At 41.8% G+C, this 17811-nt stretch overlaps 1 protein-coding gene across 7 annotated transcripts in view; it reads left to right on the forward strand.

Annotated features, from left to right (window-relative positions):
* The window catches only part of CCDC13 (coiled-coil domain containing 13), a 34892-nt gene that overhangs the window by 13668 nt on the left and 3413 nt on the right, over positions 1-17811 (forward strand). For 4 of the 7 annotated variants that reach the window (XM_075492223.1, XM_075492224.1, XM_075492226.1 and 1 more), the window contains 8 exons: positions 1067-1171; positions 2960-3124; positions 4636-4812; positions 6460-6666; positions 7833-7969; positions 10304-10387; positions 11209-11337; positions 13822-13976. In XM_075492223.1, coding sequence (XP_075348338.1) covers positions 1067-1171; positions 2960-3124; positions 4636-4812; positions 6460-6666; positions 7833-7969; positions 10304-10387; positions 11209-11337; positions 13822-13976 — 1159 coding nt within the window. The remainder of the gene's footprint in view (positions 1-1066; positions 1172-2959; positions 3125-4635; positions 4813-6459; positions 6667-7832; positions 7970-10303; positions 10388-11208; positions 11338-13821; positions 13977-17811) is intronic. The other 3 variants (XM_075492228.1, XM_075492229.1, XM_075492230.1) reach the window with 3 other exon arrangements.

The raw sequence follows: 17811 nt of genomic DNA on the forward strand, positions 1-17811 counted from the left end.
AGACATCCACATGGACAAACAGATTCATGGAGTTCTGCCACCACAGCTGGATGACTGTATCCATTATTTTTATTGCTATGACGGGTACAGATTCTTTAAGGTTTGAAAGTCCCAGTTCAGCAAAATAAGTTTGTGATTGACTTGAAGCATACGTTCAGGCCCATTCCTCCTTTCCAAAACATTTAATTATGTATTTACTTTTAATGTAGGCTTCAGTCCCATGGAAGTCAATGGGATTAAAGATGACGCTTCACCTAAAGCACATGTTTAAACAGTTTGTCGGAGTGACATCCAGAGTAACCTTTTCCTCGTTGATTCATGATGGATTTTAATGCGTTACTACGTGCTCTGTTTCCTTTGGTTTCATTACTTTGCGTAAGAGACCTGCAATGCAGATCAGAGTAGAGAATATGGTCCTAAAAATAGAACTCTACTGACCTTTTTATAAATAATTTAAATGCTCTTCATACTAACTTTAGCTCTCGTTAATGTGGCTGTGTTGGAATTGTGCAAGAGATATTGGCTCAATTCCTGATTGCAAGGGTGTGTATTAAGACAATATCTCTACTCTGTTCCTGTTTAGTTCTGGTTAAGTATTCATTACATCAAAAATAATTGCGTATATTGAAAACTGTTAGTAACGCTTAGTAAACCTTGGTGATTAATTTGAAATCCTTTTTTTACAAAAGTAGCACAGTTTGACACCCAGCTATACAGCTAGATAGTACAATTTGACACTCTCAATAGGCAGGCAGCAAAACACAGATTCACATTTTTAAAGAAACAAAGAATATTACTCAAACATCAAAATGCTGAATTACCCACCTCACAAAGTGAAATAATTCATGTTAGCCAAACCCCTCCTAAGCACTAACACTCTGTATTGTGATAATGATCTGAAAGAGCTTACCTCACGTGGGACACAGGATATCAGATACAGGCGATAAAGGCCACTGTGTATAGATACAGTGTTTTGTATTTACTGCTAGAGAGACCAGCTTTTCCTCCCTTCTCCCCAGCACATTTAAGCCTAGCTTTATTGTTGATGTTAATCCCTTTTTCATAGCTTTTAGCAAATGAAGTTGGTGAAGATGTGAACATTCAAAGTCTCTTGACCAATTCTGGCAGCTGGCGTGGACGAGCCCAGCAAATTCTTGTTCTCCAAAGCAAGGTGAGTTAAGACCCTGCATGGTGCCATATAAACTGGGTGCTAGGATGCTCTTTCTAAGTATAGATATTACCTCAGCTTAAGGCAAAGATACTGTTAGTTCTTCCTTAAGTAATTCTTAACATATATACTAGCTTATAAGGTGTGTCCCAGTACAGTGTTTACTGCAACTACATGGCCAGTCTTTTCTATGTTGAAGAAAGCAACTGTTAGAATAAAACACTTTATGGTAACTTTTGTAATAGTTTTTTGGTATGTGTGTGTGTGTGTGTGCGCACGCATGTGCATGTGTGTGTTGTTAAAATTGTGTTAACATTTAAATATGTGTTGACGTGTGCAGGATCTTTCAGAGTTCCTGCAAACAATGTTAATTAGTCTATTGCAAACATGCAAGCTTCAGTATATAAGCTGGGAATCTTTCACATCTGTGTCGAAGGAGAGAGTTCAGTGACATTGGAGAGCTATGGCAGCCTAGTTAAAATCCCACGATGGTTTGAAGGTGCCTCTCTCCACTGAGTCCAGAAGGAGCCCTGTCAGTGTCTGTGCTCTGACTTAGACACCTTTGTTCAGTGCCTAAAGTCAGATGGGAAGAATTGAGGCCAGATAAGATTTTCAAGTTGTTCCCCCAGGAGCTTTAGTAAAATCTTTAACTCTTGAATCTTCTGAAGGGCACAGTCTAGCTGAAATGTCAGCTTGAGACAGGCAGGCAGTTTTGTCTGCATCTTAAATAAAACTTCTCTCAGGCCATTTGATACATATTTTTCCTATTTTTCTGCTGTTTAATTATATGCCAACAAATTGTGATTTTTGCACTCTGATTAACTGAAATTGTTAACCTCTACTTCCCCTTGAGCAAATTACATTTTCCTTTTGTTAGACCCCCCGGCTGGGATTCATCTGAAGACTGTACATACTGTACTCTACTGTAATGCAGAAATTTCTTTTCTAACCCAGTCTCCTCGGGCCCCTTCTGTAGTCAGTGGGGATCTTGTAAAGTCACTGGATCAAAAGTGAGGGAGGTGCATCTTATCTTAGAAGACACCTCCAGAACAGGGCAGAGGAACTGTGCTGTAGCAGTGCCCATTTCCTTCTGCTGACTATAAAAGGAGTCTGTAGTGAATAGCTGAGATGCAGGGGCTGAGTTCACTTGACCACACATAGGTGTCTAATGCCAGCCAAGATACCATAGGGTGTCCCTCTGACCTCTGGTCATCTCTCCAGAGGAGTATGGATGTCTTGTAGATCCTACATCATATGTGCCTCCAGTATCCCAGGGCATCTCAAACAGTGCTAGGTACCTATGTTCAGGCTAGTGAACTGTGCCTTAGATGTTTAATTTGTGGACATCCTAGCTGGTGATTCTGTTAAAGACTGAGATGGTTAAATGTATGTAGGTGAGTGAGTGTCTTCCTTTTACAGCAGATCTAAGGTATTATTCTGTCACCCACACGTGTGCTAGTGGCATTCAAGATGCTTTGGAGTATCTGCCTGGCCTCCACATGTGGCTCCAATAAGGTACAGATCTCCCATGTGTCTTGAATCTCCTGTAGCTCTTGTGTCATATCTCCTCCCTGCACAGATGCCCTAGACATCTGCATATTTGTTAGCAGCTAGCAAATTCAAATTTGAAAGAACAGACCCTGCTCTGTGTTAGTTAGCCATAATAATGTCAAGAAGTAAGTAATATTCTGAGTTCTACATTCTGAGTTCCCTTCAGTTATGTGATCTTTGATGCTGGACCACTGCACTCCTGGTAAAGGCTCTAGATGAGTTGTCATTATTGTCCCCTAGGTTCGAGAGCTGGAGAATCAGTTGGGTCAAAACAAGACCAGGACATCACTGAGTGAGATTGATGAGGAATTGCTGACCCTTACTGATCCACGGAAGTTGTCAGCCCAAGAGAAGAACTTGCTGAAGATTCGCAGCTTGGAAAAAGAAAAGAAAGAAACTTTGGAGGTAAAAACCTGTGAGCTGACAGAGTCCTATTTGGGTATGTAGTGTGTAATCACTTGCCTTACCTTCAGGGTGTATGTTACACCGTACCCAGAGACCATTTCAGAAACCCACCTGATCTGCTGGAGGAAGTTCTGCCACACTTCACAGATTGAGCAAAAGGCTTCCACGCTTGTTGTCTGTATTGCACTCTTGCATGGCCAGGCATACCTCTGCAGTACAAGCTTTGGTCTTCCCCTCTGCTTCATGATTCATGTATCAGATGCATCCACTTGGCTTGAAATGTGGCCACCTGACAACTGTGCCTGATATGTGAGGTTAGAAAGAGGGAGAGAGGCCCTGGGTTGCAACTGCAGCTGGTACTGGCTTTATACTGAAGGCATATGTAGAAAGAAGCCCTGCTACAGCTGCATCCAAGCTCTGTAGCATCCCCCTCACCCTTTGGCCAGATGTGCATTCTTCGTGCTCTGTTAAATACAAGCATCCCCCTCACACCTCATATATCTGTATGGCTATGGGCTTCTACATTTGAACAGAATAAAAAGTTGAGAATTACACCAGACATCCTCTAAGAGGCATTCTGAAAATGGGTCTTACCCTCCATCTATCACATGTAGTTGCTACAAAAATAAACAGGCATCCAGCGTTCAGGGGTTGAGAGAGGCTATAGCTAGTGGCACGTGTAGTAAACCCTGAGGTGGAAAGGATACATGGGCCTATGTCCACAAGAAACATGGGTGGTGGGGGTCAGCTATGCATACTCAGGTTAGCAAAGCATGTCTCCCTGTGCTCCTTTCCTGTATTTGGTTCTGCAAAGGCCGTCTGGCACCATCCCAGAACTTGATTAGCTGCTGCTTTTCTCACCGCAATTTAACCGTGCAACAGAATGAGCAATGGGGTGATACACACCTTTCACTCTTGGCTGTGAGAATGAAAGAGAAGATTTATAGCTACAGGCACACAGCACAGGGAAGACATTCCTCAGTAACTGTAGTCTGCATGGTTCCACTTCTGCCTTTGTGTTTCAGGCTCCATTCACAGTAACTTCCCCTGTACTTGTCCGTTACTTAACTGCCAGCATGCTCCCTGGATGCTAGGTAAAGGTATGGCACAGGAGGCAGTGTATGCCAAGGACAGCTTCTAGTAGATACTGTGGCACCACCACCCTTTATCTGGAAGGAAGAGAGTTTCCCTGTGGAGAATGGTGAGGCAAATGAAAAAGCAGGAGCGTACGGAATTAGGTTTTAACACAAAATTATCATTTGCTTCCTCGCATGTACTGAATCCACCTAGTCCACTTGTATTCCTGAGCAGATAGACCTCTTTTGATGCTGGCAAGCAGGCAGTGAGTAGTAGCATTTATAATTTCTACTTACTTTGGGATGATAGGGTATGCCAGTTCCATTTTTTAGATTCTACCAGGCAACGTGTGATTCCTTTAGCTCACCAAAGCATCTGGGGCTTGGTCATAGGCTGTAACTGTCATTTCCTATGATGTGTTTGCATCACTGCAGAAACTCACTGGGGAACATGATGCTCTCCAAAAAAGTCATGAGGAAGTGAAAAAAAAACTTGATGCATCGAAAGCCAGGAACAAAGTACTGTGCAGCGAAGTGAAAACCCTGAAGGGACAGATCATAACCTTGCTGGAGAAAGGAAGACATGACGATGAGCTCATAGATGCCTTACTGGTACAGTCTAACTATTACTGTTGGTCCCAGCCCCTGCAGATCCAGCCCTCTTTCTATAAGTGCTGAAGCATGATGTAATTTAATGACACAATGACACAGGCAACCTTAGGGTATACAGGGGCCTAACGAATCAAACTGTGACAGCCAGAGGTTTCGTAGTCAGCTAAAGCCCTTCATTTTGGATCAGATCATGTAAAGGCTGCAAGACAGCACCAGGCGTGACACAGTTGCAGTCAAGTGGCTCTAAGCTGCAAGTGTTGTAAGAAACATTTTGCAGAAGGATTGAAATAGGATTGTCTAGTAGGTAGAGGAAGGGCTTTGTTCATGACCCATGAAGCTGGACTGTATTCTCTGTTCTGCTTTCGGCTCCCTTGGTAGATTTTTTTTTCTTGAGAATGCCTGCAATCTTGCACTTCAATTTTTTGTGTTACACAGCCCAAAACACACAAGCTGAACTGTGAGTACTAAACCATGTGGACATTCACTTGCAGTAGCTGGAGCTGACAGGACTTGGCCCCTTCAAAACCAAGAGTGTTAGCGGAGACTCAAGATGCAGTAATGCTGAAATAAATGGCCGCTGTCATGGTCTTGCAGGACCCTTTTGTCCTGCTGTGGTTCTAAATAGTCTTCCCCAGTTAAAATAATTAAAAAAAAATTATTAGGAAATATGCCATTTCTCATAAGGGTTAGTTCTGTGTTTCCTGATCCAGCTCCTCACAAGTTTCAAATCACTTACATTTCCTTGCTTCTGTATGTAGCTTTTAGTTAAGACATGCTTCTGACTAAGCTGGCATTCACCTTCCTGCACACCAGGCAGCCATAGGGAATATGGGTACTGACCAGCAGATTAGGCAGATTAGAGAGGAGCCAAATAACAGTTGTCACTTCTTCTAAGTCTGAGCATTCTCACTAAAATTATCACAGAAAGATGTGAGGTTTACTTGGGAAGGATTGATTAACTTGTTTTATCCCTTACATCAAAGAAGCACCTTGCTTGCAGTTTGTTGGCCTGACAGAACAAACTGTCCGATAAGTATTAGATTTGTCAGAGTGAGAAAAACTCCAAAACCCACTGGTAAAACAGCCTAGCCTCATAGCTGTCATCTCATACTACCCTCATCTTTTAATGTCACTATCACACAATCTGATCATGTTCTAATTTCACAAAAAGCACATTGAAGTCTACTTTTATCCAATTTATTAAAAAAACACCTTCTTTGTCAAAGGCCAGCCTTTCCTGCTCTCTTTTCTGCTATACCGAGTAGCAAAGCTGGCAGCAAACTGAATCTCTCAGTTGCTCAGGTCTTTTGTACTTGCAGCACCCAGTCACTAAAGTCTTGAACAGACTGTCCTTACGCAGCCATGTATGTCTGAGCATTACAAGTAGATGTGCTGTGCAGTCTTTTCAAGGGTAGATGCAGAGAAAAAGACAAGCTGATCTCACGCTTAAAGCATAACGGACCAAATTCTTGGAGTAGCGCTAGTGACATCAGTGTGCTCGCACTAGGGCATGGGTTTGGCAGGGCAGTGGCTTGCCCTAGCATTCCTAAATGGGTACCTGTCGTGGAGGGTCTAAAACACCCAGGTGGTCTTAATAATCATTGTGTACAAAAGTGAATATCTCGCTCATTGTTTCTATTTTATCAGAGCCAGCAGAAGCAAATGCAGGAGATCTTAAAGCACCTGAGCCAGCAGGACGAGAAGAACAAGGAGTCGCAGCAGATGTTAGGGCAGCACTTGAACAGTGAGGTTCAGAAACAAAACTGCCTTATAGAGCAGCTCAGACAGATGGTGGCTGAACGAGAAGCAAAGGTTAAAGAGCTGGAAGAGGAGATTGGGCAGCTCACGCTTCAGGTAGACAGTCAGAAGAAATTAAGTAGAGGAGCACACTTTGTAATAATTTTAGATCTGCTCTTCCACTTCCTTCTCCCTTTTTGTTTGAAATGGTTGCTAGCTCGAGACACGAATACCTGCCCTACTGACAGTCTCTCCTGATGGAATGATAAAGCAGAAATTATCTCTTGTAACTCTTCAGTTTCTTTCCTGTTTGTATGTAACTTTTCTTCAAGCTGTTTAAGCAACAGAAAACATAAAAATACCAATGACATCCACATGTGGCTTTGTGCCAAGACTGTGCCACGTGACTGACAGCAAGGGTTGGGCTGCAATAGGGACTTCTCAGTATTCAGCATCCTTGGCTGCTGAAGAAAGCAAGCAGACAAGCATAGGTGAGGCCAACATCAGTAGGCTGCCATGGTACCCAGCTACATCCCCTCATGGAGTAATGGGACCCCTAATAAGTTATTCTCATCTCTCACTGTAAATCACTTCAAAAAATTCCCCTCCCTCAGATCTCCAGGCTATTGATATGAGTCTGATGGGTCTCAGGCATATGGAAATTTCATTGTACAGGTGAAAGAATTGGGAAGGTTGGCCCCTTATGGACTAGTATGTTAAAAATGTTTTCAACTTTTATGGTTTAGTGTTGCAAACTAACCTAAGGAAAGTGGTACTATTGCCAGAGCACAGGCATAGGAATTGAGAGGCACTCCACAAACCTGCCAAAGGCTTGTCGTGTGGTCTGGTGTCTTACAGTCAGGTTTTGTTAGAGTATTTAGACATCCAATTCCCATTGATATCAAACCCTCACAGAGTTATGGTGAGATTGTGAATCTCTCAGATAGCTCAGTAATGGGGGCTAGAGCATTGAACCCGAGATAAAACTTGGGTTAGGTACACAAACCAACTGGGCTGGCACTGGCAGTGGTGGTGCTGCGCTGCGGCTTCTCTCGTGACACTGTGTGCACCCTATGACTTCATACAAAACTGCACTTTTTACCGACTTTTTCTTTGTTTCCATCCTGCAATGGATAGAAACTAAAAAGTTTCTGAGGCGGTCCTGTCAATCAAAAGTTCTGGCATGCTTATAGCAATAATCGTAAGCTGCTGATTAGGCATTGATGCAGCTATTTTCCTTTGAACTCTGTAATTGGTTTTATAACCTGCTCCAACATTAACAGAAGAAATCTGCCCATCAAGGGGACGGTTCAGGAGCTGCTGATACACCACCTTCTGAGCACTCAGAAGATCCAGGTTTTACTCTGCTCAAGCCTCTGGCATCAGGCAGCAATCAGGTTGGAAGGATTGGATCTGCTCGGTAAGAAAACCCTAATGTCAATGTTTAAAACTGTGAATTATTCAGAAGCATGGTTTTCCCAGACAATTGTATCAAACCACAAGTGCTATGTGCCAACAGCTGTGGCAGCCTGTTTACAGTATATGGGAATCTCTAATCACATTATCTCTTGGACTTTCGTCCTGGAACAGAGAAAGATATACAGACTTGCAGACATTACTACATTTGGCATGATGGTAGTGCAGCTAATTCTCTTTCTCCAGCTCAGATAATGTTTATGTGGTTAGCTTAAGTGCCTGTGATTCTTCTCTCTTATGAGAAACGGAGCTTCTAATGAGCAGACTTCTGAAAGCAGGGTGGCGAATTAATACAAAATGCCATTTTAGGTAAGCACTAAATCACTGGCGCATTATTTAAATCAATAAATATGCTTTGAGTAGGATTTACTTGCAGAAATGTTGAAAACAGACCACATCATTTGTTCTTAACAAACACCCTTTTTAAAGCCTCACTGAAGACCATGTAAATTACACTAATCTTAATACAGCGGTAAATCTGATTTTTGTTTACACTAATGTGACTCTGGGTCATTCTGGCTGTGTAAAGGGACCATAATACCACAGCAAGTTATATCATTTCCTGTTAAAATGCTGGTTTGGTTGCTAAAGAGTTCATGGTCTAATTGACAACGAGGATTTGAGACTGGTCTTCTGAGGAAGGACAAAATTTTTCATCAAGTTAAAGTTGCCACTCATTTCTTCTATGTAATTTTAACTCACCTACCACATTATTTTAGACACTGAATTTGGCTTTAAAATTGTCAGATTTATCCCTGAGTCTAAGAGCATTAGTACAAAATTTAAGAAAAGTTCTTCTCAGTATTTTCGAGTTAGAGTTAAAACATCCTTAATTTGAAAGTTTCTGCGTCTCCATTGTTATACCCTTCTGACTGACTTTATTCTCCCACCTCTAGCTCTGCAGAAGTTGTGCTCTCACAGAGCAAATCTACATTTTATGCACTTTTTTACTTCATATGTCTGCTGATGGTAAGCAGGAAGGCAAGCAGGAAAACACGGTTGGGTAATGGCTTTGTAGAAGCCACTAAGTGCAATGCATAAATTATTGCTTGTATACGTGGCTAACATAGCTCTGTCATGAAAATAGCTGACATGTCAGGTGGGCAATGAATGAGTCTGAAAACTGCAAGAGCTGTTAATAACTTGGTCAGCAGGGCTCACTCATTCCATTAACTTTAATATGCTGATGAACTCTCTATTCCGTTTTACTTTAGTGAATCATCTTTTCCTATCAGGAAAGATGAAATGAAAAATGAAAAATGCTATAAATAGGAACTAAAACCCCTTGGAGATGTCGAAGTAAAAATCTACATTGTTAGACTGGGCCACTTGTGTCATTATCAACCTTAACTTGATTTTAGGATTAACCACTTCGAGCCTAGAAGGCAGCTTTGCCTGTTCCACAATATTAAGGCTTTATCCTCTGTTAGCCGCAGCCTAAAGAAAAGGAAACATGGGCTAAGTCTACAGGGACTTACCTTTAGGCAGCTGAGCTCAAGTTTGGAAAACAAACACACACTCGAATTTTATGCCTCAAGCACACATATCATTACACATAAAACTCATCCAGACTGAAAATGATACGCTGGTGTTATCAGTTGACCCCTCCTCTTACAACAATAAGCCTGACAGATCTTCCTGAGGGTCTCCACAAAGTAGAAGGGTTCAGAAAACTATATAAAGTATATTTTTAAAGAGCATTTGGAAATAAAAGTTGTGCACCTTGTTGTAGAACAGGGGTTCTCTTGGTTATGAAAGCATGCAACATGCAAACACCGTCAAACAAGCACAGTAACCTCTGCTTGTCTCTCACCCTCGTGGGTGAAGGTGTAAGATGAGAGTGCTCTGTGCAAGGGACCAAGGCAGTGCCTGCAAGGAAACAGAGCAGCAGTGGCTACTTGTGTGGCTGCATGCTCAGCTTGAGCCAAGCAGGGTCGAGAGCTATTCCTGCTCATGAGTTGCTGTGTGGCTACTCTGTGACGTGGAGCTCCGCAATGCTGGTCTGGAGTGCCAGCAAAGTATCCTCAGAAGCACAGAGATCACACACTGAGCTATAGTTTTTGTACATTGGAGACACAAGGTGTTTTTGCAGTGTGTTTTGGAGTCAGGGAGCAAGCTGAGCTATTGTATGCAGGGCCTGTGGGATACCCACTTAGGAGGCTCTGGGAGTCTTTTCCCTACAAGGCAGCAATAAACACAGACACTGAAAAATGACCGGAGTTCTTGGAGGACTGCCCTCTGTAGAGCTCCATGCTTAACAAAGGTTTCTTCCTCTCAGCACAGTGTCCAAGATGGGCCATACGCTTGTAGAGTCGGCAGCTACTAAGCCTTCCCTTCTCAGTAATAACATCACACCTGGAAGGTATGTATATAAATTTCATCATAAACAAGGAAGGTTTCCTGCCATGCTCCTCAAGCTGCTGGCAAGCCTTATCCTTGTCTGCCTTGTTTCTGTAACGAACAGCTTCTTTCACCATACTTTCTACCTGATACTGGCAAAGAGCTCCGACAGAGGCTCTAGCGTCTTCTTGCTATCTTAATTTTTTAATTGATTGCTAGTTTTACGCCTCATAAATCCCATTTTTCCCTTTTCACCCCCGACCACCAAGATTTCTCCTGCTTTTTGCTCTAAAGGAGATAGTCCTGAATATTCCTATGCGGAAAGGTCGGAGAAGTAATGAAGTACATAATAATGGGATACATGGGAAAACTGCCCCTTCCTTTCATCACATATTAGGCACAAGAATGGCCATTGTACTAATGCTGCCTGAAGCCTTTCAGTGGGAGAAAATCAATAGCATGCCATTTAATAGCTTAGCGTAGCACTTTGGAGAATCCACATACAGGCTTCTTTTACTTTGGCAGTAGCAATGGGAGGAGAGTCAGTGATAGTGAATGGACCAGAGGTGGAAGTTTGTTTTCAGGGGTGATGGGAAGGGAAAGCATCCTTGTGAAGGAAAAGACCTTTCTAATGAAACTCACGGTGGCTTTATTTCCAAATATTTCTATTCCATTTATTGCAGTATAGAGATTGATGCTGGGGGGAGGTAGTGAGCCTGGTTCTGCATTCTGGCTTAGTCTTCAGACAAGTGTATTTTGATATGTTTTTCAAACCCTGTCTTTGTTTCATTTCTTTCATTTGTGAAATGGGAAACAGACTCTCTACGCTTCTGCTGCTTTTAGGCTTGCTGGCACTGACAGCCCAGATTTGAAAGTGCTGCAGACACAGATCACAGAGCACAAGGCGCTCTGCCAGGCTGCTGAAGTGGAAAGAGACAGGCTCCTGGAACTGGTCACTGTGCTGCAGAAAAGGTAGCGGCTGATTCTGCCAGTATGCTTTGTGGGATGCTGCGATTAAGGAGCGCTTGAGACGTGTGAGAGTCTATAGCATGCAGTACAGTACACCATACGCTGCCAGTGTGATCCTTTCCTTAAATAGGGGCTTTTAAATTTTTCTGCTCAATTTCCCTGCCTAGTTGATGATTCATTTTTTTTATTATTCTTTTAGAACAAAGGCCAGAAAAAATGGAGTCATCTTCAAGCTTGCTGCACCTAGATAAAACTAGAGTTCGTGTATTTATATATGCGTGGTGTTATTTAGGCAGCAATATTATTCATCAGTAGTAAATACTGTAATTATAGTTATAATCTGACTTCTGTTCCAAAAGCTTTTCACGTTCTTTTAAGTTTCACTGTATCCTCTTCTAAATGAATTTCTTCTGTTTAACTGAAGCATAGCAGTGATTTTTTTTTTTTCTATTACTCAATTCAATTTAAGGTGATGTTAAAAGCCAACTATGTTTTAGGAGGGCAGGGAAAGCAAAGTCTTTTCTCGTTAGACACCTTTTAGCTACTGCTTTTTTCCCCAGTTACAGAATGTATATTATTTGATTCCCAAATCTGTATTCCAGCTTGTGGGAAGATATACTTTTGTCTGTGTGCTTTTGAATACAATAGGCACTATTTGCTTCCTGGCCTTATTTTACACTAGTTATCATTTCTCACTTGTCTAACTTCTGTCCAGTACAATTAATTTAAGTCAGAAAAATACATTTTTTTGTAACTGTGGTAAAGTTATCATCCCCCTGCTTTGAAGGGCTAAGTCCTGGAAATAGACACAGGGAGAATTTTATTCATGTTTGTAAGCCCGGTGACTTTACTAGAGCTACGCAATTAGATAAGGATGGAGGTGATAGCTGAAACGTGAGGTGAAGGGATAGCTGAAATGGGGCCATCGTGAATATGGGGTAATGAAGAACATGGAGTCAATGAAATGCACAGTTGCGAGTAAAATGTACCATAGACTCATGATTCAGCAGCTCCACAGTTATCACACATTTATCAAGAGCTCCTGCAGGTAAAGTAAATTTTGTGAGATTGTGTGCAATAATTCTTGGAAGACCTCAGGATAATATAGCATCCAGTCATATTTCAACATGAATCTATGTAAAAAAATCAGGCACTCCTCTCTTCCCTTCCGCTGTTGGAGTGTGGGTCAGCAAAGCTCAGATAACATATATAATGCTTAAGTCAAGAGAGGAGCACTGGGAATGGTTACATGAGTGGGATTTTTCTACAGCAGCTGCCAGAATTTAGGATTGTGTTTCACAGTCACTTACTGCGGAGCAGAACACGCTGTCAGAAGATACTCCGTTGTAAACGGTTTGTAGGATTGGGCCCTGCTGGGGGAAGGGGAAGGGCAAGGGCTAGAGGAACATTTTAGTTTAAGTTATTCATATTGGCAGAAGATTTAATAAAAACCAACTAGTCTTGCCATTTTTCCTCTGCTGTTTGTCTAACATGGATGCTAGGGGAACACCTGGTCAAATGAAAGTTTAGTGAATTCAGGACCGCTGAGAGAACTATAATTTCTCATAGCATGTCACCAGCCTGGTAATCCACTGCCACAGGAGGTCAGAGTCTTGCCTGTAGCTAGATTTTTAAGACAGTGATATAATTTTATTATAATTGTAATATTTTTTTAGCTATGCCAGCTAGGAGGGAAATAAGACTAATCAAGTCTCTTGATTCAGCGGCTAATCAGCTATCACCCGTGGGGTCAAGAAGGAAATTCTTTTATTCTGCACTATACAATACAGTGAGTCAATTCAGGTTTCTTTCTAACTTTAAACTTTAAATCATTTGGTGTCAGGCACTGCCCCACACGAGATGCACCACTGACTGCATCTGTGGGCGCACATCAAATTTTTGTAGTTAATTTTCTAAGATGTTGTGCAGGGTGAATAGAGAGGCACTTTGCTCTTCCGTTCTGTGCTGCAGAGTGAACCATCACTTTCTTTTCCACTCACTGTCTAATGGCCAAGTTTATTAAAAGCAATATCAAGTTTCTTGTCTTACTTGCAGATAACTGACGCAAAACAGCTAAATGCTAGACAGTGTTTTTATAAACTATTTTCCTTCCAAATTTTTTCCAGTGTTTTTAAAAAAAATGCATTTTATTATTCTTGTAATAGAAGATCTCTCCTCAGCAATCTGCAGCTTGCCTGCCCTTCTGAGTGGTAAATTCACACAAGTAGCCAGTATTAAGGGATCTAGGCAACCTCCATTCATGAACCCATTATTTCCAACTGCGCTCATTAGTTAATTCTGTTTTGCAAATTTGGAGGATGTCATCTGGAACAATTGCACTGGGATTTCTGCCTTTGGATGCATGGAAAATTCACCTTTTCCTTCTGTTGGGAGCTATGCAACATGAAGCAGGATTCAGTATCAAGACTGACTGATCTTTAATAGTCATGACATAAATAAGCTGAACTACCTTTTTTTGCCTATCAGGGTGGAGGAAGGCAGCGATAAAGTCTTGGAAGCTGAGAAGAGGCTCCAGGAAGAGCGGCGGCGATGTGTCATTTTGGAACAGCAGCTTGAAAAACTGCACATGGATCCAGGGAGGAACACAAGTGCACAGAAACCTCCCCTGAGGAGCAAAACAGGTGAGGTGGAGCACTTATCTACAACCATGTCTCCCGTCCCACGTCTGTGGTTAATAGACAGCAATAACATTTGGACTCTTATCTATCAAATCTACACAAGTGCTTGACCTTACACACGGCGACTTGGACCCACTCAGACCAGTGGACCAATACAGAAGGTGAAATCCTGGCCCCACTTAATTCAAGAGGATTTTGCCACAGATTTAAGTGGGACCAGGACTTCTGCAATATGTTGTTTTCATGGGATGACGGTCTACAGAAAGAACTTGACACCGCTCTGTGTTGCCACCATGCCCACTGCTGTGTTCCCTTTGCACTTCTGCCTGAGAGATTCATCTGAAGGTTAAGAGCAGAATTAAAGGACGCATCCCAATTTAAGGCCTGTCAGTATCTATGAAAAACTATTGCTGGTGATGAAGTAATTAGATCTGGTGTAATTTATTATCCCATGAACATGATAATCTCCTGCTATAAATATGAAAGCCTCACTAGCATAGTTAAAGGAGAAGAATTCATAGTGGATGTTAAATTTTTATTTCCCTGATCAGATCCTTTTATTGCTTAAGGACTCTGATTCTGTAAAGTGTCTAAACCAATAAAATGGCACATATTCTTACGGAAACTTTTCCAGTGGTTTCCCTTTTTATGTGTATTTTCATAAAGTAAAGACTTTAAATGCCAGGAGATGAACAGTAGGAATAGGAATTTCAATTTGGCAAATACTAGGATGCCATCAGGCTGAGTTATGGTGATTAGAGAGGTCACAAGCCTCATCAGAGACCTTGTAGATGCTCTTGGCCTGCCCCACGCTGAAACGCATGATATTGGGCCGTAGGGGGACTGCCCTGCTGCTCGGCAGATGTATGGCATGGCTTTCCATCATGACTCCATCCAGCAATTCGGTGTGTACTAGTGCTGCCTCATCACCTGAGAGCTGACCTGTACTGAGCACTATGACCTGTATAAGCAGGCACCTCCTTTTCCACCTGCACCGCTGTCTTGTTTCTCCTTAGGCATGGGTCAGACTGAGGTAAGAAATGCTACTGTAACTGCATTGCGTTTCTTTGCATCTCCCATCGTAGTGCTCTTGGTCATACCCGTGTTTGACAATAATTTCTCTCTGGAGCATGACCGTGATGCAAGAAATCGCATGTTGTTGTTCACTATGAACTCGATTCATACAGGAGAGCTAGGGTCTCCAGTGTAACATCTACACAGTGTTCAGGACCTCATGGGAAGCACTGCCAATTCACCCATCCAGCGTACAGAGAGAATTAGGTATAAGCAAACTGGATTCAGAGGAGCCTTTATCCTGAATGGGGACTGAAAGATTGCTTCAAACCTACTCTCTCTGTAAAATATGGATCTGTTCCTTAGTGCAGAACTGTTGTGTCCTTCAAAAGGGCTCCAGCCAACACTGACTCATTCTCATGTGTTTTTCTGCGAACACTGATTTTTAGAGCTGTCTTACCTGTATTAACCAAGAGCCTGACAGCAGAAAAAGTAGTGCAGAAAAACTTAGATCCTAATAGAAAGCTAGTGCTTAGGAACAAAGTGCTGCAGCCCTTGGCCTTCAGGATATAGGACATTCATCTTGGTAAGAGAGCAGTGCTGGGCCTCACAGAAGTGGTATCATGGGATGCCCTTTGTGATTCCCAGGAGGGTTTGGAGGTGAGAGGCTTTGGAGCCCTCGTATGGTTCTGCAGGTGCCCAGAGGAAGAAATCAGGGTGTGTGTAGGGCCAAGTAGTAGCCAGATGAGAGTTGTGGGAATACAGCTCTCAATGGTACGCTTTTTACTGACTCCATGCCTTAAACAGTAGGGGAGCATTTCAGTGCTGTCCTCTAGAGGATAATGTAACTGAATTTTTGAGTGCTTAGACTTTTCTACAACCTGGTAGTATAAAGTGTTGATGTGTTGTTCTGTTATCATACATGTGCTCCACTTAGACTTCCCTTGCAACCTCAAAGAGATACAGTGATAAACTCTCCAGGTCCGAAGCCATTTTGGTCTAGTTGTTGTGCAGTAGTAACGGTTTGGTAACTCACTTCTGGGAGACTGGCATTTCATAGCAGGAGGAAGCAGGCTGTTCTTACCAGTGTGACAGGTTCCTTCTTACTAAATATTTAGTTCATTAGTCTTGTCTGTTTAAGGACTAAAAACAAATGTAGAAAGATTGGCAGTAAGACTAATAAGAAGAAATCCTCTCTAAGTCCGTAAGATGAGTAGGTAACAAGCTATTTCACCACCCTTCTTTGAAGAGAGCTCAGCACCTTGTGATGTGCCAAAACTCTCTGGAGTTTGTACAAGAAACGAGTCTACAAGTCTGTAATATACCTCTTCAGCAGAGCGTGTAGGTTATCTAAATGCTTTCATGCCAGATATTTGAGGAAATAAGAAGGAATGAAAAGCTTGAATATAAAATAGAGACTAGAGAACCCACTAATTAACATAATATTTTCTTTTCTTTCTGAAAGTGCAAAATTGGAGAGAGCTGATCTAATTGCTAATCTAATGTTTCTAGTCTCTTCAGTTCAAGGGAAGTAGATAATGATGCTGAGTAGCTAGAAACAACCCAGTTGTGTTTTAAAATTATTCATGCTTTTCGGGTTTTTTTCTGTCTTATCCAAATTTCTAATTAGCAAAGAATAATCCCAGAGGAGAATAGGTAAGTAACAGCAGGTTTTCCTCAGTCCTGTAAAACACAACCTCAAGATCAAAAGTATTTTTGGTTATACCACATAACCTTTTCTTCTCATATGTTTTTGTCAGAGTCCAATACTCTCTGACCAGGTTCTTTTAGCTATTCCACATGAGGAGAATTTAGTGTTTTAATACCAAATTTACTTATTTGAAGATATTTGACGTTATGTGGGATTTTAATTTGGAAAAGTGATACAGCAATGTAGTGAAATCACAACACAAGCACACTATAGCAATTGCAATGTACAGTTGAATCACAACACAAATATGATTCCCATTACCAGCTTAGATGTTCACTGTCACGATGCTGGGTGTCCTCAGTTGCCGGAAAGGAATACATGGGTTGAAGCCAGGTCAAACCTGTTTTTCTTCGAAGTTCATTTTGCTGGTTGTTTGATTTTTATACTCTATGTTGGGCTGAACCACATATACGCTTCCCTCATGTTGGTCTAGCTGGCTTAAGGTAGGTAGTACTTTCTATTGATTGTTTTAGAGAAGGCCATTTACATTTACTCAACTGATTCAGCCGTTTATCTACAGCAAAGACCACCCTCCAGTCCCCTTAGTGTTGGGATAAGTTCAGCATCCTCTAGGATAGCTGTGGTCACTTCCTACATTCCTTTCTGAGCATCTTGAGCACATCATCCTTGCCTGTCTTCTCTGAGCCGCCTTCCATTGTAGGGATTCACTGGTCGGCCACAGTTTTTTGCTTTTCCAATCCCAGTAGTAAATTTGAATTATATTTTCTCTATAACCCTGAAAAAAGTTTTTGTGTCCCTTTGAAATGCTGAAAGGAGCAATGCTGCATCTTTTGGGTAGGCCTTTATTTAGGAAGGCATTCCTGATTTAGAACCTTAGTTTGAAGTACACATTTAAGTGCTTTGCTGCATTTAACCTATGTTGTGTTTATGCTGAGGATCAAAGTGCTTTACAAAAGCTGTTTCAGTGTGTGCCACACGCAAACTTTATCACAGGCGTTCAGGAAGCAACCTAAGATTATGACAACCATAATCTTAAGCGAAACACAATGACAAGATAAACATCAACATAATCCTTTTCAACTGTCCCTATCACCTATTGTTTTGGCAACTTAAATATTTTGGATGAATTTTTTTTCTTCTCTACATAGGTAG

Source organism: Mycteria americana, chromosome 2 (assembly GCF_035582795.1).
Source record: "Mycteria americana isolate JAX WOST 10 ecotype Jacksonville Zoo and Gardens chromosome 2, USCA_MyAme_1.0, whole genome shotgun sequence".
NCBI classification, from domain to species: domain Eukaryota; kingdom Metazoa; phylum Chordata; class Aves; order Ciconiiformes; family Ciconiidae; genus Mycteria; species Mycteria americana.